Source organism: Accipiter gentilis, chromosome 5 (assembly GCF_929443795.1).
Source record: "Accipiter gentilis chromosome 5, bAccGen1.1, whole genome shotgun sequence".
Lineage (NCBI taxonomy): Eukaryota > Metazoa > Chordata > Aves > Accipitriformes > Accipitridae > Astur > Astur gentilis.
In genome coordinates this window covers 45,852,361-45,873,417 of record NC_064884.1, presented here as the reverse complement: position 1 = coordinate 45,873,417, position 21,057 = coordinate 45,852,361, and the positions used below count along the sequence as shown (strand labels likewise).

Genomic DNA, 21,057 nt, shown 5'->3' with positions numbered 1-21,057 from the left:
GTCCAATCAGCGCCCGGTTTGATGGCGGGTCCCACCATGGCGGTGCCCAGGCGCTGAGGGAAGCGTTTGCTGGTCGCCGCGGTACTGGGGGAAGGTGAGGGGTGGCCGGGGGAGGGGAGCTCCGGGGCCGACCGGAGGTGCGGTGGCCGGCCCCGGAGCTTCCCCCTCCCGCCCCGTAGGGGTACCAGGTCCCCGTCCGCGGCCTCCCCTTCCCCTCAGGAGTCACTAGGCCTCTCTCACCTGCTGTCCCCCAGCCTTTCCCCCGGGGGGGGGGTGTTTGTCAGAAATTCCCCCCCCTTCCCCCCCAAAAAAGCCTGTCAGCCTTGCGCTGACACTCTCCTTTCACAGAGCGCGGCCATGAAGGTGGTGAACCTGAAGCAGGCCATCCTGCAGGCCTGGAAGGAGCGATGGAGCGACTATCAGTGGGCCATAAATATGAAGCGGTTCTTTCCCCGTGGAGCCACCTGGGACATCCTCAACTTGGCAGGTCCGGGGGGACTTGGGGCTTGGGGGAGCCACGGGGGATGGCAGTGGCTTGGGAGGCAGAGCAGGAGTGCAGGATTGGGGTGGATGGGGCTTTCTGTTTTGGGGCTACTTGCTCTGGTGCTGCCCAGGGTGGTCCCGTTGCTTGGCCCAGAGATGGACCCGTGGTTAAGCTGGCCTAAAGCTTAGCCGATGGTGGAGGGTTGGCGTGGTGGGACACCCAGGCAGGGCTGGCTGCAGCGAGACGTGCCGAAACGCTGCTGGCGCAGAGCACAGGGATTGCTCCGCTCTGTCTCCACACTGCTCACCACCTGGCTGCACGCAGGTTCCCGCTAGCTGCCTCAGTTTCCCTTGCTGAGAGGAGATATTGACCCCGTCTGCCTCATCAATGTGTCTAGCCAAGGGAGTGAGAAGTGCTGCAAAGGAGCCAGGTGCTGCTCCGAAGGCTGCTTCCCACCCCCGGTTATTAGGATTTCTTTTCCCGTCCCTATTCAAGGGCGTTTGACACAAATCCTGCCAAACGCTGGTACCTGCTGAGCTCCATGGTTTAAAGATTTGCCAGGCTTTTATGCCAATTATAGAAACTTGTTGCTAGGTTTTTTTTTTAACTGTGCAGCAAGCGCATGTTTGCAAGCCCTGGATAAATAAACAGAGTGCTGCTCGAGAATTGCTGCACCAGGGGATTTAAAGGGGAATAGCCCTGGCATAGGCTCCTCGCCCCACTGAGGGGAGAATCTTTCCCTGGTGGGTCTTTTTTTCCTCTCTCTGTCCTACCAGTGATTTTTCTGGCAGCATCTGGCCTGTGATGGTGGGTTTTGTCAAACCATGTCCTCACAGCTGAGCTCCTCAGGCCAGGTTTTTCCCCCTCCTGCTGTGGCCTGTGGTGGGGTCAGCACATGGACTTGTGGGGCTGGAGGAGCCGAGCTGGAGCTGTGGGGCCTGGCTGTGGCAGTGGGGTGACAGATTTGCTCGGCAGAGCTGGCACAGCCGGGGGAGCGGGGGCTGCGAGCATAGCACTGGGGGATGGGGGGGTGTGTGTGTGCTTGGCTTGAGGGCTGGCCCTGCTGCTGGCCAGCTGGTCCCCGGGGCTCCCCGGTGCCTGTTCCTGGCCCGGTGGGACCGGCTTGTGCTCTGCTCACTGGGGCAGTGAGGCTCACGGGATGTTTGATATGGGCCCATCTGCGTAACCCCCAAAAGTGGGGTACCTATGATTTCTGTAGAAACAGGTTTCTCCTGACCAACTCTTATCCAGGGAAAGGCTTGTTAGCCCGGGCTTCATTGGAGGGCAGCCCCTCTGCAAGGAGGGGAAGGGAGCCAGGTTCCTTTTTTCCCGCTGCAAAAGTGAACTTAAAAAGGAGGATGCTGCCGACACTGTCCTGGGCAGCACGGAGTTTGGTGGGCATACAGGGAGGCTGTTCCTGAGGCCCCGATGGCTGTAACAACCGCTGCCTCCCTCACTGCAGCCCTAGAGCTGTCCTTTCCCAAGCTCATGCCTTTCAGATTTAAACTACAAAGGAGGAAAAGCTGGCACGAGCTGCCAGGATCACGGCGGTGCCCAGCAAATCTATGCTGACACGTCTGCAGTGGGTAACAGCATGTGGCTGGCTCGTGTTGACACTCCCTGATTAGATGGGGAGGGGAAGGCTGCCATTAGCCTTCTGTCCTCGAGCTGAGATGCTTTTGGCCAAGGTCTCAGCCTTTGAGCAAGACCCAGGGAGTCTCCTGCTCCCGCAGTCGGGATCCGGCGATGGCTGCTGCTCCTCCTTGTCTTTGGGGCGACGACTTCCCAAATGGCTGCTGCCCCCTCTTGCATCTGGGTGCTTTGACCTACTTACAGCCCGTGCTGCAGCCCGGGGCCTGCTTTCGGGAGGTGGTTCCTGTGCTCTGCCATAGTTCAAATGGTCAATTAAAGGCTTGACTGAGCAGATAGGACGGGCAGAGCCCCTCCAGCATCCACGGGCCAGTGCTGGCAGGCAGCCGGCGGCAGGGAGGGCCAGACATGCAGGGCTGGTCCCAGCTGAGAGGGACTGTCTGCCTGGAGTTCAGCCCCAGGTGCCAGAGCAAAAGTCACTCGGCAGAGGATGCGAGAGCCTCCTGGGCAGGACGTGGGAGGAAGGGGAACGTGTTTGGAGAGCAGCAGGCGCTGTTTCAGGGCCAGGGTGCCCGGGGAGAGCTGAGTTAGCAGGAGGCTGCTTGCACTGCCTGAATTATTTACTGGCTTTTGCCGTTGGGGATTAGAAAGTTGTGGGATTCAGTTAATTTCAGGGAAGAGCGGTGCAGAGTCACTGTGGTTAGCACAATTTGTCCTTGCCACCTTTCCTGTGGGATGAGGGCAGAGCGTGTGTCTGTGTGTCCCCGCACTGTGTACGTGCTGAACTGGGACCTCCTGGCCCCTCTCCTTTGCTTGCAGAGGCTCTTCTGGAGCAGGCGATGATTGGGCCATCACCGAACCCACTTATCTTGTCCTACCTGAAATACGCTATCAGCTCCCAGGTAATGACACTCCCCGCATGCTGCCTCCCTGCCTCGCGCTGCAGACGCTCCTGGGTGTTGCCTCGCAGCCCCAGTTAGCAGGTGGGCAAAGAAACCAGGGTGCGGAGTCGGTGCCGGGCAGACACCCCGAATCTCCCATCTGTGCCTCTCCTGGGCTTGGGCAGGCGGTGGAGGGCTCAGCGCGTGCCCGAGGCAGGGATGTTTCTCTAAATAGCCTCTGCCCATCGCCTGGCTGCATGCAGGGTGGAAATCCTTGCCCTCCGAGAGCCTCTGCGCTCGCTGTAAGCTCTGCGCTTTCTTAGCACGGCATTTAATATTGCCTAAAGTTTGTGTGAAACAAATCAGCGATCACCTAAAAATGTCTGTTTGGATTTGTGCCGGGTCAGCGCCCCAGCCCCGTCTGTGGTGACAGGCAGCGAGGCCGTGCCCTGACCTTGCTGTTCCTCAGCAACGAGCACTGCACTGGCAAACGTCACCCGCTAACACGCTGCTGCACCGGGTTTGTTTTGGTTTTGTGTTTTGTTCGTAGATGGTGTCTTATTCCACAGTCCTGACGGCCATCAGCAAGGTACGGCTCTGACAGGTGCTGTCTGAGGTTTTTCTCTTTAGCTATGAGCCACGTATCCATTTCCCTCCCCACAACTCCCACCAAATATAGGTCAAGTGGAAAACGACATCCTCTGCTGAGTCAGCAGTGGTCAGACAGTGCAGATTAGCGCCCGAGTCCTTCTGTGTCCCGCTGGGGACAGGCTGCCGCTGCACCTGGCAGGTCCCGCTCTGGTTTTGGGGACAGCTGCGGGTGTGAAAGCCTCATCCCTCCGTCGTGTGGGGCCTGGCAGGCTCCTGCCCCGCAGCGCCCTGCATGTAAACCACGCCCCGGCTGCCGGAAACCACATCCCTCTGTGGCCGGCGGCGCTGGCAGCACCGTGGGGATCCAGAGCTGGCGATGGAAAAGCAGCGCCGTTCAAGAGGGAGGGCTGCCAGCACCCGAGTCAACGCGGCTGTGGCTGCCCACCCTGCTGGCTTCCCATGAGTGCTCGGCATCCCCTTCGCCGCTTCGTGGGGAGTAGCAGCCCCTTGCAGGCTGCGTCAGGCCCCCCCCCCCCCTCCCTGGGCACTAGCCTTGTCAGGGCGACCTCTGATCTGAAGCAAGAATAATATAAGGGAGAATAATTTCTCTCCTCCCGCCTCCTTGTAACTGGGGGACGGGAGGAGAAAGGCGCTGGTAGCCACGCGATGCTGGCGTCGTTTTGAGGTGCCGCAGGCTGAGCTTGGAGCTGTGCCGTAAATGTGCTGCAAAGCCCCGGCAAGGGTGGGGACCCCTCCAGCGGGGCTCAGCACCAATCTGGGGTGGTGGGCATGCTCCCAGGGGAGGGCAGAGCCAGCGTACGGCTGGCTGACACCGAGCTCAGCAGCAGGTCTGCTCCAAACGGCACAGGCTCGTTGCCGTTCCCCTGGTCGTGCGTCGCTGCCCGTTCCGGCAGGGCAGGCAGAGAGCTGACCTTGACAGCCGAGGCTTCCTCCTTCAGATCAGCGTGGGCTGAGAGCAGACCTGCAGGCTAGCTCCGGCCCGGCGGGGCGGCCCCATCTGCTCTGCGTGGAGGCGGGGGGCCGCGCTTCTGCTGCCCACCGCCCTCCCGGCCCTGCGGCCAGCCGGGCTGTTGGCGTGCGCTGCCAGCCCTGCCGAGCCGGGGGTGGGCACGCGGGCTGGCGCCGAGCCACCGCCGCGTCAAAGCAGCCGGCGGGGAGCGGAGCTCAGGCCCCCGCTGCCGTCTCGGGGAGGCTGCCGAGAAAACCTAGCCTCGTCCCCGCTGCCATGGCCCGGTTGCCTCCCGCAACCCCGGGAGGGCATGACCCAGCCGTTGGACAGCCCTGACCTAGTTCTCATTTGAGTGGCTGCTGGGCAGCTGCCAGGGCGAGCATCCTGTGGCCAGCAGCGCCCGGCCCAGCTCCTGAAGGAAGGGGTTGAGTTTGTTTTCAGAGCTGCTGGAGCTTGGCAGCCCCCATCTGAAATACCTCCTTCTTCTCCTGCTCTAGTTTGATGACTTCTCCCGGGACCTGTGTGTCCAGTCGCTCTTGGAGATCATGGACATGTTCTGTGACCGCCTCAGGTATGGTGTGGCCCTTCCAGCCCTGCCATCTCGGCCCCAGGCTGTACCGTGGGCAGTAATGGGAGCTGGTAGGGCCTGGGTGAGCCCAGGGTACCCACCCTGGCAGAGAGAGCCAGGTTCCCCCTCCAGCTCTGTGTCTGTTCCCAAACTGCTGTCCCCCTCCGGCTGCCCTGGGCTGGGCTGCCATACGAGTCCCAGCATGGGGAGAGCAGAGGGAGTCCAAAACCCCACTAGCTTTGTGGGAAGCTGCAAGAAACCCATGTATTCCGGGATAAATGTCTCTGCTGTGATATTCCTGCCCAGCTCAGGTAGATAGGGGTGGGCGTAAGCCCTGTGGCCTGAGGGCATCTGTCCCCTCAGAGCATTTCCTTTCTCTCGAGTGGCCTCTGCAGCTTCCCAGGACCCTGTCTACATGTCCCTGTCTGCCAGTGCTCACAGTCCTGCCTGTGCTGCCCTAGACGCTCCAGGCAGCTGCCTTGTTTTGCTTCGTGCTCTTCCGCTGGTGTTGCAGGACCCAGGGGAGTCCAGACAATTCAGGCCACAAAAACTTTTTTAGAAAGCTCAGAAATCTTCCTGTTAACCCCTGACAGCCTCTTCTGGGAGGCCAGAGCAGAAAGCATGTAGCAGGGGGCAGTGGGAGGAGGAGGAAGGCTGAAGGTAGCAGCTCTTCAATTACATGAAATGAAGCAGCAGCAATGAATATGCATCAGTCACAGATGTTGACAAGGAGTTGTTGCTGGCCAACTGCAGAGCCGGCCACTTAATCCAGTCCCTGCCTAATCTGATCCTCTGCTTAATTTGATCAAAACTTCTGGCCCCAATGATTTGTGCATCAGGAGGGGAAAGCGTTCACCTCTCACAGCACATTGATCAATGCTGAGCCTCTCTTAGCAAGATAATTTGATTAGAGGCTTGGAAACTTTCCCTGTAGTAGAGTGGCCAGAGAGGAGGCTGCACTGGGGAGACTTTATTTCCCCTGGCACAGCAGGAATGCTCACAGGCTGAGCAGGTTGGGATCTGTGGCAGAGGAGCTGGGAGCACAGGACGTGGGTTTGGATTCCCCAGCCCACCCTGTTTCTGTGCCTCAGTTTCCCTGGGGGCAGAAGGCCAGCCCACGGCGAGCATGGTCCTGTTTCTCTCCCCTTCCCAGCTGCCACGGCAAAGCAGAGGAGTGCATTGGCCTCTGCCGGGCGCTGATGAGTGCCCTCAACTGGCTCCTGCGCTGCGCGGCCTTCTACACCGAGAAGGTGAAGGAGACGCTGGAGCAGGCAGCAGCTGAGAACCAGCTGAAGATGTGTCTGGAGCGGCTGGAGAAGATGCTCGGCAGCACCAAGAACCGCGCCCTGATCCACATCGCCAAGCTGGAGGAGACGTGTATGTTGCTGCCCCTGCCCTGCCCTGTGGCGTGCTCTGCCTGTGGCCGCTGCCAGGGCTTCCTCCTAGTTGCTGCTGGCCCTGGGGAGATGTCATTGCCACCTCTCCCTTCCCCCAGCCTGGCTCCTGCCGCATTGTCCCTGCAGCTCCAAGCCCATCCGTCTTCCAGCCCTGTTGCTGTAACTGTCTCCTCCCTGGCTCCATGCCACCCTCTGCCCCCTCCCCTCCATGCTGCCCTTGGAAGAAGAGCAGAATTAATGTGAAGGCTGTGTGAGCTGTTCCTGGGCGCGTGGCGGGCCCTGTGCTCCACCAGTGTGCCTGGCACAGCCCTGCACCTTTGGTTGGTGCCTGCATCTGGCCAAGAGGGTGTGCCAGGCTGAGCCTGAAGCAGGAACTGCTGGGTGGCACACAGGCCCTCGGCTTGGGTTCGCGGAGGTGCACCAAACTGCTCACCGTGGGGCCTGGCAGGGAGCCCCAGCCTTGGCAGGCCCTCTGTGCTGCCATGGGCCTTGGAGCCAGCCAAGCTTCTCAGCATGTCACTGTCCCCACCACTGAGTGCCTGCCTTCCCTCCCCAGCCTCCTGGAGCACTGTGGAGCAATCCCTCATCAAGCTGGGGGAGAACCTGAACAGCCTCAGTAACTCCCCGCTGCGAAGCCAGGCTGACGACTGTGTCTCCCTCATCAAGAGGTAGCTTTGTGTTGCTGTCTCCACGGGCTCACGGTAAAATGGGTCTAAGTCCTGCTCTTGGGGCTGAGAGCCTCCTGCCTCCCTCCAGGCTTGCTCCCTGCTTTCCTGTCCCTTCCCAGCATGGACCCCTGCACCAGCAGTGGGCTGGGGCTGATGAGAAGCCCTGGTGTAGGAGAGGGGACAGGGCTAGTGGTGACTAGCTGTGAAGGGGTCTTACCCAGTGGTTGCTCCTCTGGTGACCCTGGGGACCCTTGCCATCTCTCAGCTGCTCTGGCCACACCAGAGCTGCTGTCCCTGCTCTGGATTCCCCCAGAGCTGCTCCCAGGGCCCAGGCTGTGGCACAGGGGTTTGGCTGTGCCCAGGGACTCCTCTGCAGGGCACAGGAGCTACAGGCTGTCATGCACCAGAGAGATGCAGGACAGCAAAGGTGAAGGGCTTGGCCGGGAAAGGACGATGGGACAGGAGGAGCAAGGATATGTCCCTGCAAGGCTCCAGTGACCCTGTGCTGTTGTCTCCCACCCAGTATCCCCACCATGCTCTCGGTCCACTCCGAGCAGCTGAACAAGACTGGCTTCCCCACTGTGCATGCTGTGGTGCTGCTGGAGGGCACCATGAACCTCACGGGAGAGACCCAGCCGCTGGTAGAGCAGCTGATGATGGTGAAGAGGATGCAGGTACAGAAGTGGCATCTTGTTCTCCTGCTCAGGGTGGCCTGGGGCTGTGGGACCAGGGCCTCGCTACAGCTCTGTGCTGTGTACCTCCCTGTGCTGATCCTGGTCCAAGGGTATGGGCGCAGCTGCAGGGAGCAGCGTGAGCCCATCAACACCTTTACAGGGGGTTCAGGGTTTGGCTGAGGTTGGGGGAGGTGCTTTATTGCCTTTCCAGCACTGGAGGGTTTTGTCTGTGTGCCCTGCAGCGCATCCCCTCCCCGCTCTTCGTGCTGGAGATCTGGAAGGCCTGTTTTGTGGGCCTCATCGAGTCCCCGGAGGGCACAGAGGAGCTGAAGTGGACAGCCTTCACCTTCCTGAAGGTACGGCCCAGCCCTGCCGTGAGTGCAGCGCTCCAAACTCTGAGCCTGTTGCTGCCTTTTCCCCTGCTGAGTGCTGAAGCCTGGCAGAGCAATTAGCTCTCCTCTCCTCTACCACAGCTTGCCCCTCGAGGTCCCCCCATGCCCTGGCTGAGCCTGCAGCAGCCCTCCTGCAACCCACTGAGCGTCAGCTTTGCTGTCCAGGGCCACTTTTCAGCCCAGCACCACTTTGTTTTGCAGCGTGGCTTTCCTGAGATGTTTCCCTGGGGGAAATTGTGGCCTTTGAAGGATGATACAGCAGCCTTGGGGCCTATGCTCCCACAGCTCAGTGGTGGGCAGCCCTGGAGCAGTCTGCTTCACCTCCCTTCTTTGTACCAGACAAAAGGGATCTGCGTCTGATTTCAGGCCTGATGCATGCTCTGGCCTGTGCTGGGCTTCTTTGCAGCCTTAATTCCCTGCCTGGGTGTTGAGAGGTGGCCATGCCCTGTGGCTCCCTGTGATGGTGGAAGGGCCCTGCAGAGGGGACACAGGGGCACAGAGTCCCCTGGGTGCACAGGCTGCTCCAGAGATGGCTCCTATCCCTGGGCTGGGAAAGCAGCTGCTTGCTGGCCTGTTTCGCGTGGGCCCCTGCTGCCTGTGTGGCTGGGAGGTCCTGGCTGTGGAATGGGGTCTGCCTCAATTGGTCACATCCATGCCCTGTGTCTTTCAGATCCCCCAGGTCCTGGTTAAACTCAAGAAGTATCCCCAAGGGGAGAAGGTGAGTTGAGGGCTGTCATTGTGTGCACAAGTGAGCTGTGTTTGTCGTGATGGTGCCGGTGCCTGGCCAGAGCTGTGTGGGGGTAGCTGGGGTAGGAAACCGTCTATGTCCTAAAACCCTTCCTCTAAAGGACAAGGCGGCATGGGAGGGGAAGGTGGGCTTGTGTCAGCAGCGCTTTGAGCTGAGTGCTTGGCTTTGTGCACGGCAGGACTTCACTGAGGATGTGAACTGTGCCTTCGAATTCCTGCTGAAGCTGACGCCTCTGCTTGACAAAGCAGATCAGCGATGCAAGTAAGTGCTCGCCATGTCTGGGGCTGACCTGCAGCATTATGAGCCTGTGGCCAGTCAGTGCCACAATCAACCTGTCCTCTCTGTTGGGAGCTGTGATACGGGGTGCTGGGGCAGCTCCTGGCAAGGCTTTTTGAGTTCCTGATCCAGTTCCTTCTTCCTGGGGACCTGATGCTGCCAAATGAGCAAGGCAGTAAGTGTCTGGCAGCTGATTCACGTGTTAGTGATGCTGTGTGATATCTGGAGCTGCTTTTGGCCCTGCAGCATCCTCAGACGGGTGGGAGTAGGGCCAAGAGGGCAACCCAGGAGTCCCCCTGCCCTGTGGCTCTGCCTGGGGCAGTGGGAATGCTGTCCCTCAGGCTAGCACTTTCCTCTCTCTTCCAGCTGTGACTGCACGAGTCTACTCCTGCAGGAGTGCAGCAAGCAAGGGCTGCTTTCGGAGGCCAACATGACCAACCTGGTTGCCAAACGGTACAGGCCCCTCAAAAGTCTGGATAACCAAGTGGGGTTGGAGCACCTTTTCTTGCTGTCCTTCTTGAGGGGGGAGCATAAAAGAACAGCTATGATGCTGCTGGCTGTCCTGTAGCTGGGACACTGTGGCCTGGAGGGACAAGGCTTTGCTTTCAGTGACAGGCTGAGTACAGTCAAAGTCCTCTCAGAGTGGCAGCTGTTGGTGGCCTGAGGTGGTGGCCTTCCCTCAGGGGTGCTGATGGTGGAGGTGGGTGGGAGGTGGCTGAGCATGGGGAGGAGTGAAACAGGGTGACGAACTCCTGCTCACTGGCCCTTCTTTGCGGATCCCCCAGGACAGCGGACAGAGAACACGCTCCACGCTTGAAATCAGCAGAGAATGCCAACATCCAGCCAAACCCGGGGCTCATCCTGAGGGCTGAGCCGACTGTCACCAACATCCTGAAGGTGAGGCCCCTCCTGCATCCATGCTGGGCAGGCTGGTCTCAGCTCCAGAGCCTGTTTCCAGCAGCACTGGTCTCACCAGGCAGCTGGGGTGGTTGGGAGGTGCCTGATCTCCCCCTGCACTGGGATGGAGGAATGGAGGAATCACTCCCAGCCTTGCCGCTCTGCTGTGGAGACCAGGACCTCTCCTCCTCCTTCCCAGGAAAGCCGGAGGAGCCATCAGACAGCACATTGTTGTCAGTGCCAGCAGCCTGAGCCCAGCCAGCTCTGCCTGTCCTGCTCCTAGCCGCTTCCCTGCGTGCTTCTCCTCTGTTCTCTGGGGACTCCCCCCTGCCATCCGTCCCCCCTCCCGTCCCCAAGTCCCTGTCCCTGCGTCACTCTGGTTGCCTCGCTGCTGCTGAGTGCGAGAGGAGGTTTTGCTCCTGGTCGTGCTGCCCCAGTCTGCTGCAGCTCTCCCCTGCACTGTGCCCTGTGGTGTCTGGGGCACAGAGGGCTCCATCCCCACCCTGCCGAGCCCTGTGGGTCTCTGCTCATCGAGGCCTCACGGGACAGCTCTGGCAGCCGATCAATTTTGCTCCCACAGCCAGAGTTCTACTGCTGCTCTGTAGCACACATTCCCCGTGACTTGTCTTTCCTGTATTTTTTTTGTAGACCATGGATGCGGATCACTCCAAGTCCCCCGAGGGTTTGCTGGGGGTCTTGGGTCATATGCTGTCTGGGAAGAGCCTGGACTTGCTGCTGGCAGCAGCAGCAGCGACCGGCAAGCTGAAATCCTTTGCTCGGAAGTTCATCAAGTGAGTGTCCACCTGGATGACACTGTCCCTGGTGAACAGTGGGACTGGGGTGAGCGGGCAGCCCCCTCAAGCTCTCCCCCAGACAGAGCTGGATGTGCCTCTGGCCCAGTGCCAGCACTGGATCCAGCAGAGCCCTGGAGAGGGTTGGGATCTCAGGGAGACTGCACCCTACAGCACCCCATCTCCTTTGCTTCTGCGTGAACAGGGCAGAGAATCAAAGTCAGTTTGGTTTAAGGGTATTAAGAGAACTGAAAGCACTGGCACAGCCTCGGATCCAGGGCGCTTGCTGTGTGTGCACCTTCGGTCCCCAGATGCCTGTGTCCTGGTTAAAGCAGATGCACCAGCACGCGTGGGGCTGCGTGACGGGCTTCCTGGAGCAGGGAGGCCTGAGGCAGCTTGAACCACGCCAGCCGGGCGGGGTGCATGGCCCTGCTGTGCTCGCTCTGTTTGGGGGTTCATGCCACTGAGGTATGGACAGGGCTGTGCTCAGAAATCCCCACACAGCCGGGCAGAGCCGGCTCTGGTAAGAGGACGCACTCAAATGCTGGGCCGAGTGGGTGTGGGGAAAAGCAGCGTTGCTGGACCTGTTTTGCTGCAGGGGAGCAGAGGCAAAGGGAGGAGGCAGCTTGTCCCTGCTGTGCCAGAGGGTGTCTGCGGAGCCGGGCTCCGCTTCAGTCCCTGCCCACCCTATTCCTCCATGCGGGACACAGAGCTGGATGCTGGGATGGGGTGCAGGAAGGGGTCTGCAGGCAGGGGCAGCCCCCCGCCTGTCTTGGGGATGGGAAGAGGCCTGTTTCATGCAATGGTAATGCTTGACTGCAGCTTTCTCTGCCCCCTCTAGGCTGAATGAATTCACGAAGCACATCACTGGAGAAGGCTGTAAGTGCGTGCGCATCCATGTGTGGGGTGGTTCGAGCTGCGCTCCCCCCGCCGCCACGTGCTGGGACACTGTGGGGCCCGGCTGGATTAAGCTGGGACTGGCTGCGGCGCCAGAGTGAGCCGAGCTGTGCCGGGCCCGGCTGGGGGCTGCTGGCAGGGAGCCCGGCACAGGGGCACGTGGCTGGGTGCCAGCAGGGAACTGGGCTCCCAGGGACCCGCTGCCCTCACGCATGGCACATGCATGTCCATCCCAAATGTGGGGTGTTCCCTGCTTGCAGGGGAAGAGCTCCTTCTCCCCAGCCCAGCCCGCAGGGCCCCTTGGGGCCAGCCATGTCCCGGCTCCCTCCCTGGAAGGGGTGATGTGTCAGCACAGAGCCTGAGATAAGGACTCTGACTGCATTTGCGTGTGATGAAATTTGCTGAGTGCTCTGACCTTCCATGGCGTGGTGGGAGCCTGGGGGTGGGCTGGGGCTGTCAAAGGGGAGGCCAAAGCCACTCTGGGGACTCAAGCAGGGGCAGTCGGGGTGGAGGGAGCCACTTGGCACATCCCCTGGAGCCCTTGTTCGCACACAAGCACTTGGGGGTTAAAAAAGCAGCTTGGAGGAAGCAGGGTCCCGGCCCCCAAGCTCACAGGGTTCCTGCCTTCCTCCTTGTGCCAAGGCTGGAGATCCCCAAGGTCTTTGTTTCTGCTCCCTCAGCCAAATCAGCCCCAGTTCGTGCCCTGCTCTTCGACATCTCTTTCCTCATGCTGTGCCATGTGGCCCAGACCTACGGCTCGGAGGTGAGCATCCTCTGAGGGGCTGGGGCTCTGACCTTGCGAGCGCAGCTGGTGTGCTGCAGCCTGCCAGCCTCCTCTAGCGGCCAGCCTGCCACTGCCACTGTCCCTGCCATCCCCGCAGCTGCCTCGCTGTGTGGGGTAAAGCACCCAGTGCCTTTCACCTGGTGCAGGTAGAAATCTGTCCCTGCAGGGTCTGTCAGTGCCAGGCGATGGAGCAGGGGTGGCTGCAGCCTTCCTGAGGGCTTTGGTTGTACTGCCTTTATGGTACCGTGGTATCGGTGGGAACGCCGCCTCCGCACCCTTTCCAGACTGGCTCTGATCTCACCGGGCTTTTCCCATCGTTGCCCCTCTGGTTTGGTGCTGGCTGGGGGGGGCATGCAGCCAGGCTGAGCGTCAGCCCTCCCCTATGAGAGGAGGAACTTGCAGCCCCACTCAGGAAACAGCAATTTGGTTGCATGAAAATTTTCCAGGTTTCAACATCTGTGTGTGTTGGGAGGTGAAATGATACCGGAATACCGGGAACATGGAGAGGGAGCAAAAGGCGAGCGGGAGGGATCCTGCCCAGCCGACCCTGGGGAGCAGGGAGGGGGAGTCCTGGCTGGAGGCAGCTTGGAGCGGACGTGCCCGGGGCTGTCTGATGAGGTCTCATTCCCCTAGTCTGGCCCAGAGCGACTTTCCTGACCAGCTGCTGCTGAACAGATGTGCAAAACTTTTTTGACAAAAATAGTGTCCCTTGGGTGATGGTGGGCTGAAGGGAGGAAGCAGCGTATGGGATTCCCAGCTCGTGTCCCCCCCGGGGAGCCCTCCCAGCTGGCTGCCAGCTGGGCTGTGTGCCCCGATCCCGCTGAGCCGTGGGTCAGCCGGCCCCAGCGCTGGGGACCCTGAGCACAGCTCAGCGGTCGGGGGAACAGTGGCCCTTTCTGGGCAGGACATGGTGACATTCCCCCCCCCCGCCCCCGCCATCCTCGCAGCCCCTCGGGACTGGTCCTGTCCTGGCATCTTCCCGAGGGAAGCCGTTGGAACGCTGCGTGGAGATGGGCCGTGGTCCCCCGGGGAAGTCCTCTGGTAGAGAGGGGAAGACCACAGCCCACAGGCTGGAAACCAGTGCCTTACTGGGAGCTGACCAGTGCCTGCCACAGGGCGGCGCTGTTCCCCTGGCCCTGAGCTCCCCAGGGCAGGGGTGTCCCGTCGTCGTCCCCCGGGTGAGGGTCCCCAGCAGGATCCCTGCATGATGAAGACCGCGTGGCAGACCCTGTGTCGGTTCTCTTTCAGGTGATCCTGTCGGAGTTGAGCCCGGCAGGCGAGGTGCCCTTCTTCGAGACCTGGATGCTGACCTGCATGCCCGAGGAGGGGAAGATCCTCAACCCTGACCACCCCTGCTTCCGCCCCGACTCCACCAAGGTGGAGTCCCTGGTCGCCCTCCTCAACAACTCCTCCGAGATGAAGCTGGTGTAAGAGCTCAACCTGCACACCCACCCTGCCAGGCCAGGGTAGACCAGAGTGGAAGCACCCACCCCATTTTCCCTGGCCCCGTGGCCACTCTGACCATGTGCCTGAACCCCCCCTGCCTCTCTCTTCCCTGGCAGGCAGATGAAGTGGCATGAGGCATGTCTGAGCATCTCAGCTGCCATCCTGGAGATCCTCAACGCCTGGGAGAACAGCGTCCTCACTTTTGAGTCAATCCAGGTGGGCCTGGCAGGGGGATGGTGTGGGGCAGAGCAGGGGCACCGGCGCTGTGCTGTGTCCTGAGGAGGGGCTAAGGCTTGAGCAGGGCAGGGGTCCTCTGTCCTCCTGCCCTGAATGCTCTTGCAGCCACTGCAGAGCTTGCTGGCTCCTTCGTGATTTGGGTGGGGAACTGACTTGGTTCCAGCCCCTTGATGCTGCCCTGAACTGCGCTGTTGGTGGCAGTGGGGCTGGCAGGGGTAGGTTCACCCCATGGAGGGGAAAAGACCCTTCAGTTGGGACCCACAGTCCTGGGAGGTGATGAAGAGATAAAGCCTGTGCATCCACACATCTGTGCTCATCCACCTCTGCTCTCATCTTCTCTGCTAGAAAATCACAGACAACATCAAGGGGAAGGTGTGCAGCATGGCGGTGTGCGCAGTGGCCTGGCTGGTGGCCCACGTCCGCATGCTGGGCTTGGATGAGCGAGAGAAGTCCCTGCAGATGATCCGGCAGCTGGCCACCCCCCTGCACGGCGAGAACACGCTGCAGTTCTATAATGAGCGGTGAGCTCCAGTGCACCAGGGACTGTGCTGTCTACTGCCTTCCACTTCCCACTTCCCGGGGCCTGCGTGACCCTGTGTCTCTCCGCCACAGCGTGGTGATCATGAGCTCCATCCTGGAGCACATGTGTGCGGATGTCCTGCAGCAGACAGCAACGCAGATCAAGTTTCCCTCCACGGGCATGGACACCATACCCTACTGGAATCTGCTGCCCCCCAAGAAACCCATCAAGGAGGTGCTGACAAGCGTGTTCACCAAGGTGCTGGAGAAGGGCTGGGTCGACAGCCGCTCCATTCACATCTTCGACACCCTGCTGCACATGGGGGGCGTCTACTGGTTCTGCAACAACCTGGTCAAGGTACGGGGTGGAGCAGGGAGTTGGCTGTGACCCCCAGCGCCATGGCTGGGTGTCGAGCCCAGGACTTCTGGGTCTAGCCTGTGCTCTTAGCGCCCAGGAGTCTTGGCTGTGGCTGGGCCGGCTGCTGTGACAGTCCCAGGCACTGGAGGTGAGTGGGGCAGGCCCAGCCGTGCCCATGCCTACCTCAGCCCTGCCCTCTGCCTCGCAGGAGCTGCTGAAGGAGACACGGAAGGAGCACACGCTGCGGGCTGTGGAGCTGCTCTATGCCATCTTCTGCCTGGACATGCAGCAGCTGACACTGACCCTGCTGGGCCACATTCTGCCCAACCTGCTCACGGACTCCTCCAAGTGGCACACACTCATGGATCCGCCAGGAAAGGCCCTGGCCAAGTAAGACCCCGGATCCACGGGCACCATCTCCTTGGGGGCGGGTTAGTCTGTTAGTGAAGATGGGGAGATACTCTGTGCTGGGACGGGGGTCCCAGCTGCCCGGTTCCCACTCTGACCCTGGCACAGTGCCGACAGGAGCAGATATGTTGGTGTCCTCGGCCCCATTCCCTGCTGCCTCTCACTGAGGAGGGATTGGTTATGACCTGTCCCAGTGCATGCTGTGGGCAATGCTGTCTTCCCTTGCTCGTGCACTGTCATCCAGGTGGGCTGGCAGTACCTCGCAGTGTCCCTGCTTTGTTCCCAGGCTCTCTGTCTGGTGTGCCCTGAGCTCCTACTCCTCCCACAACAAGGGCCAGGCATCCGCCAGGCAGAAGAAGAGGCACCGGGAGGATATTGAGGTGTGTCTGATTTGGAGGAGGGTTTGTTTGGAGGCTCTCTGTGCGCAAGAGCAGGCAATGTCTGTGGGAGGTGATAGTGGAAGGAGGAGTTGGTAGCTGAGACCAGACTCCCTGCCCAGATTCTCTGGGCTGTCTGAGGTCCTTTGACCTTAAAATATGGGGTTTTCCCTTCTCTTTTCTGGGGACGGGGGGCTGTAATGAAATGGTCAGTATGTGGTTGGCCCAGGCTGAGATGCTCTGGGTGAACAAAGATCATAGTCCTGGGCTATGGGGCTGTGTAGAGCCCAGGGTGGGTCATCAGCACCGGGAAGGGGGCCAGGCTCTCCCCACGGAGAGAGGCTGGTGAGGCTGAACCCCCTCTGCCCCCCCAGGATTACACCAGCCTGTTCCCATTGGATGACACACAGCCCTCCAAGCTCATGCGCCTGCTGAGCTCCAACGAGGAGGACGCCAACATCCTCTCCAGCCCCAGTAAGTGCGAGTGGGGAGGGTGGCTCCTGGGCAAGGCACGGTCCTGCCTCACTGCTCTTTTCTGGGTGTGAAATATGTATTGGCACAAACCCACTTCTCTTCCCGAGCTGGCCAGGTGAAGATTTAGAACGCTCGAGTGCGTTTTGTGGAATTACCCTGGAGCTTTGGCACTTAGAAAAGGTCAGGCTCTTTATTTATCTGATCAGAACAGCTTAGGAAAGGCGATGAGGTTACACGTTCCCTCCGTGACGTTGCCACCCAACCCAGTGCATCACGCACAAGGGGCTCAGGGAGGTTTTGTTAGAGCCTTGTCACCCCCAGCCAGTCTGCATGGGACTGAAGAGCTGATGTGCTGCAGCAACAGTGGCAGGAGGTGACGTTCCTGATGTCTGTGGCTAAATCTTGAAATTCCATTGTTGTTAACAAGGCAGCAAGAGGAGCTGATGAGTCCCTACAGTCACGTCTCTGTGTCCCCGCAGCGCAGTGCTGCGGGTTGCAACAGCTCCAGCAGGACATGCCGGGGGGTGTCCGTGCCGTCCTGGCGTGACAGGGTGCTGTCACGGCTCCCACGTATGTTGTCTGGACTCCTGGACAGTGAGTCAGGATGTTCCTTGGTCATTGTTTCTCCTGATGCTCTTATTCTAAGCTACTCTTTATTTATTAGTTCTCAACACATCCATCAACCTGTGGTTTTTGTTGGTTTCATTACTGTTGAAATATAGGGTTTTCCCTTTATTTCAGTATCTTTTTTTAACTTCTGAGGCAGTTCCATCTCTTTCCAGTGACATTCAGGACTTTTTTGGGCTGTTTGCTGCAGTGATGTGGAAATGCTGCTTCCTGCAGCAGCCACGTAACTCATGTGATTCCATGAGAAAAGTGTGGGAGGGCTTTTTTGGGGAGCATCCTCAGAGTGGCACAAGGTGGTTCCTGCTGATTTTGACAGTAGCTGTGTACTATGGGGTCTGAACAAGAGCATTCCCGGGGAATTCCTGTCCAGTTGGACCGGAGATGGCCCAGTTCCTCTCCAGCAGGAGCACCCAGCAGCGCTTCACAGTTTGGGTCAGATAAATCCCCTTGGTCTGTCCCAAGATTTGCTACTAGTCTGTTGGACATGCCTCAGTTGTGGTAACTAAATTGTACCCTGAGAGTGAGATTTGAGTGCTGCTGTGCAGCTGTTGAACATCTGGCTTGCTCCTCCCAGCCGGCTGTGCTGCAGGCAGCGTGCACAGGATGTGTAGCATGTGTGTCGCTTCGCCTTGGCAGAGCGCTATTCTTCTCTCCTGATCGTGACATTGCATTACATTGCTCGTGCCCTCGCGGAGCGTCAGGGACGAGTCACTGCTGCAATTAAAACCGAACAGGGAGTAGCAGGGATGCACACTCATGGTCTCACTCACGCTTACCCTTTGGAGAGGTCATTAAACTTTGTCAGACTCGGAATAAATCTGGCTTGTGCAAGAGCGAAGTGTCACACTCCAAGAGCAGCAGCAGCAGCAAGCGGAGACCTCCCCGGGCTGCTGTGCTTTGTCATGCCTGAGGCATGTGTGGGCCTGCGCTGCCTGTCAGGGCTGCCTGCACTCTGGCAGAGAGGGATGGTGACTGAGGCAGAGACTGTCTGCCTGCTGTGTGTCTCTGGTGTGCCTGAGCAGCAAAGACTGCCCTCATTTGGGTATGGAGGGTGCCAAGGACCGTGGTCCAAACCTCTCCCACTCAGTGGGGTAGCTCACGGCAAAGCCCCCCCTCGAGGCCAAGGGCTGGCTGAGCTCGAATGGCCAGAGCTGGCCAGGGTGGGCAAGTTGGCATGGCCAAGGGGGCCAAGAGGCTGTTCCAGCCTCCTCCCAGCCTCATGCGTGTTCTCCTCCCCAACAGATCGCTCGATGAGCAGCTCGCTCTCTGCCTCCCAGCTTCACACCGTCAGCATGAGGGACCCGCTGAATAGGGTGCTAGGTAATGGTGGGGCTGGATCCCAGTGGGGGTACCCAGTGGTGAGGCCTGGCCATGAGGTTGGATCCAGCCATTCCGACACTGGTGGGGACCTGTCCCCTTTGCAGGAGGCTTGGGCTATCCCCAGCCTCCCTGAACTGGTGTGGCTCTTGATGTTTCCCTGTCTCCACAGCAAACCTCTTCCTGCTCATCTCTTCCATCCTGGGGGCCAAGACGGCTGGCACCCACACCCAGTTTGTCCAGTGGTTCATGGAGGAGTGCGTGGACTGTCTGGAGCAGGGCAGCCGCGGCAGCATCCTCCAGTTCATGCCCTTCACCATGGTGAGTCCCACGGCTGTGACATCCTTCTCCATGGCTGCAGGGTGCTCTGTGACACTGGTCTCATGGGTCAGACAGGCACGTCCAGGGGAGTCCTGCTGCCTGGCTCTCATGTCTCCAGCGCTGTCGTGAGTCAGCTGTGTTTTTTCTCTCTCCGGGTAGGTTTCAGAGCTGGTGAAAGTGTCCACCATGTCCAGTCCCAAAATTGTCCTGGCCATCACGGATCTCAGCCTGCCCCTGGGCCGCCGTGTCGCTGCTAAGGCCATCGCTGCGCTGTGAGCGTGGCACCTCCCTTCTGCTGTGCAGGAGAGGGCTGCCAGCCAGCTGCTGGGAAATCCATGAAAACCTGGATGCTGGGCTGGGACTGGGATGGCTGGGACAAGCTCTCTGTCACTGCGGGCTCGGCCTGGCCCTGCCCGGGGGCTGCTTCCCTCTGCATTTGGCCTCCCAGAGACATCTCCTTGCTGCCTCACGATGGGCTTTCGGAGACTGAGACAAACCCCCTGCTTTTTTTGTATAATTAATTCAGTCCTTTTGTACAACCAGGCTTTGCTTCATTTCTGTTTGGTTTCCTGACTGCAGCCCAGGGCCCTGGGGCTTCCCAAAACCCTCATCTCAGGGCAAGCTTGATGGTGGGTGTGATGGGAGAGCAAGTGGCTAAGACCTGCACTGGCCAGGGGAGGAAAATCACACTTGCTCTGTCCCTAACCTGCCTGCCCTGACCCCAGAGAAGCCCAGGAGACCGGTGGGCTGCCTGTGATGCTCCACTTGGGGAGCGGGTGCCTGCGGCTGGCCAGCTGCAGATGTGCAGCTGGGTGGAGCGGAGATGCTTTCCTTCCACGCTGTAAGCTGCAAGCAAATTCTTGTTGGAAATTCCTCCACGTGAGCATGAGTTCACCCCGCGTCCCCGGCTTTGAGCACGGCACCCAGCGGCCAGTGAGTAACTGCAGCCTTGCCAGCACCACGCCAGCCTTGTGCTGGGAGAGGCTCCTCCATGGGGCTGTCCTGGCACCCAGTCAGCTGCTTTGGCAGTGAATCTGCCTGTAACTGTCACGAAACCCCGACCCTGAGGGGGTGGCAGGGCCAGGACAGCTTCGCCTCCGCTCCTTTCATTTATGTTTTCTGCTTGACTCATGAGAAAGGGGGAAGCAGTGCCTGGGGTAGCCACGCACCAGCCTTCCCCTTGGGGTGCCTCAGCTCTGAGCCACAGGGATGTGACTTCTGCCCCCCTCGGCATTGGTGGGGTTCACGGCCCCTGTTTTGGGGGCTCTGAAGAAAGTGCTTTGATGGCGGAGGGGGTGAGGCGGTGCAGGGAGGCCCTGGAGCAGTGCCACAGGGTTTGGGTCAATGCTGGCCGGGGAAAAGGCAGCTGGATGGTGGCTCAGGGCCTGCCTGACCCCTGCGTGCTCCCCGGGATGATCTCAGCTCTTTGCTGATGGGCTTTGCTAGAGCGAGAGACCCTGATGCTGTCGGCAGAGGAGCTTTGCCGCGCCTGGGGTGGCTGTGGGTGATGTCTGGTCTTTGGCCGTCGCACAACTGAGCATCCTGCCCCATCCCGCTGCCTCCTGTGAGTTCGGCCCTGAGTCGGCAGCAGGCTGGCACACACCAGCCCCGGGTACGAGGGCGTACAGAAAGCGGGTCGCAGGGCTGGGTGGAGTGGCTAGTGGAGCTGCTGCACGTACCGGGGTGGGACACGGGGAGAAGGGTAAGTAGGGCGAGGGCTGCCCCGCTGGAGGGCTCGGTGCCCGCACCGTGCTGCAGCTGGTGCTGCTCATCACCGGGCCTGACTCGGGCATGAGTCCTGTGCTGAGCTGGCACCAACCTGCCCGGGCACCTCTGCCCTGGGCTGGTGACAGTGCCTGCTCGCCCAGGGGCGGCTCTTTACCGTTAGCTCAGAGCAAAGACCAGGACCTGGTGCTCTTGGCCTTCCCAGCTCTGTCAATATTTGCCGGTGGCAGCACCGCGCTCGGCATTGGTGCCCAGTGCTTCACCTTCCAGGAAAGGGCTGGAGCAGGAGAAGGGGTTTCCTGTAAACTCTGATAAGCTGGGGGAGGAAGGAGCGATTGCTCTCGCTGGTTGCTCTCCTGGGAGCTGCTGCAGGCAGGGTGCGCAGCCAAACAAGCGTGGGCAGTAGCTTCCCCATGGCAGGATGGTGGCGATGGTCCAGGACGGGGCGGTGGGTGGCAGTGGGGCTCCAACCTCATGCCTGCCCCTATCCAGGGCTGGGAAATTGGGGGAAAGCAGGAACAGGGACCTCCTGGCACCCACCAGAGCTTGACGCCGTCTCCGCTGTGGCCGTGCTGAGCGCAGTGCGGGGATGCCGGCGGTCGCAGGCTGCAACCACGGGACCAGTGGGAGGAAATGGGTC

The 21,057-nt window shown here is 60.2% G+C and overlaps 1 protein-coding gene across 4 annotated transcripts; it reads left to right on the top strand.

Moving 5' to 3' along the window:
- Window positions 1–22: 22 nt before the first annotated feature.
- On the top strand, window positions 23–19,229 carry MED24 (mediator complex subunit 24). 4 transcript variants are annotated; one of them, XM_049800582.1, is made up of 26 exons: window positions 23–94; window positions 349–487; window positions 2,894–2,976; window positions 3,506–3,544; window positions 5,014–5,087; window positions 6,238–6,461; window positions 7,038–7,149; window positions 7,673–7,823; window positions 8,066–8,179; window positions 8,886–8,933; window positions 9,142–9,224; window positions 9,606–9,692; window positions 10,025–10,136; window positions 10,785–10,927; window positions 11,769–11,806; window positions 12,505–12,587; window positions 13,857–14,035; window positions 14,171–14,270; window positions 14,637–14,812; window positions 14,904–15,168; window positions 15,377–15,558; window positions 15,863–15,956; window positions 16,328–16,427; window positions 18,297–18,374; window positions 18,544–18,692; window positions 18,852–19,229. In XM_049800582.1, exons 2-26 carry the CDS (start codon window positions 358–360, stop codon window positions 18,966–18,968), a joined length of 2,961 nt encoding a protein of 986 aa, XP_049656539.1. In that variant the 5' UTR covers window positions 23–94; window positions 349–357; the 3' UTR covers window positions 18,969–19,229. The 4 variants fall into 4 exon arrangements, with proteins under 4 accessions (XP_049656539.1, XP_049656540.1, XP_049656543.1 ...); XM_049800583.1 differs by lacking the exon at window positions 3,506–3,544; XM_049800586.1 differs by lacking the exons at window positions 23–94; window positions 2,894–2,976; window positions 3,506–3,544 and having other exon boundaries at window positions 378–487.
- Window positions 19,230–21,057: the final 1,828 nt, after the last annotated feature.

Coding starts and splice junctions, on each gene's coding strand:
- MED24 (XM_049800582.1), top strand. CDS start 358: ATGAAGGTGGTGAACCTGAAGCAGGCCATCCTGCAGGCCTGGAAGGAG. Junction 9,225..9,605: donor AAAGCAGATCAGCGATGCAA/GTAAGTGCTCGC, acceptor TCTCTCTTCCAG/CTGTGACTGCACGAGTCTAC. Junction 15,169..15,376: donor TCTGCAACAACCTGGTCAAG/GTACGGGGTGGA, acceptor TCTGCCTCGCAG/GAGCTGCTGAAGGAGACACG.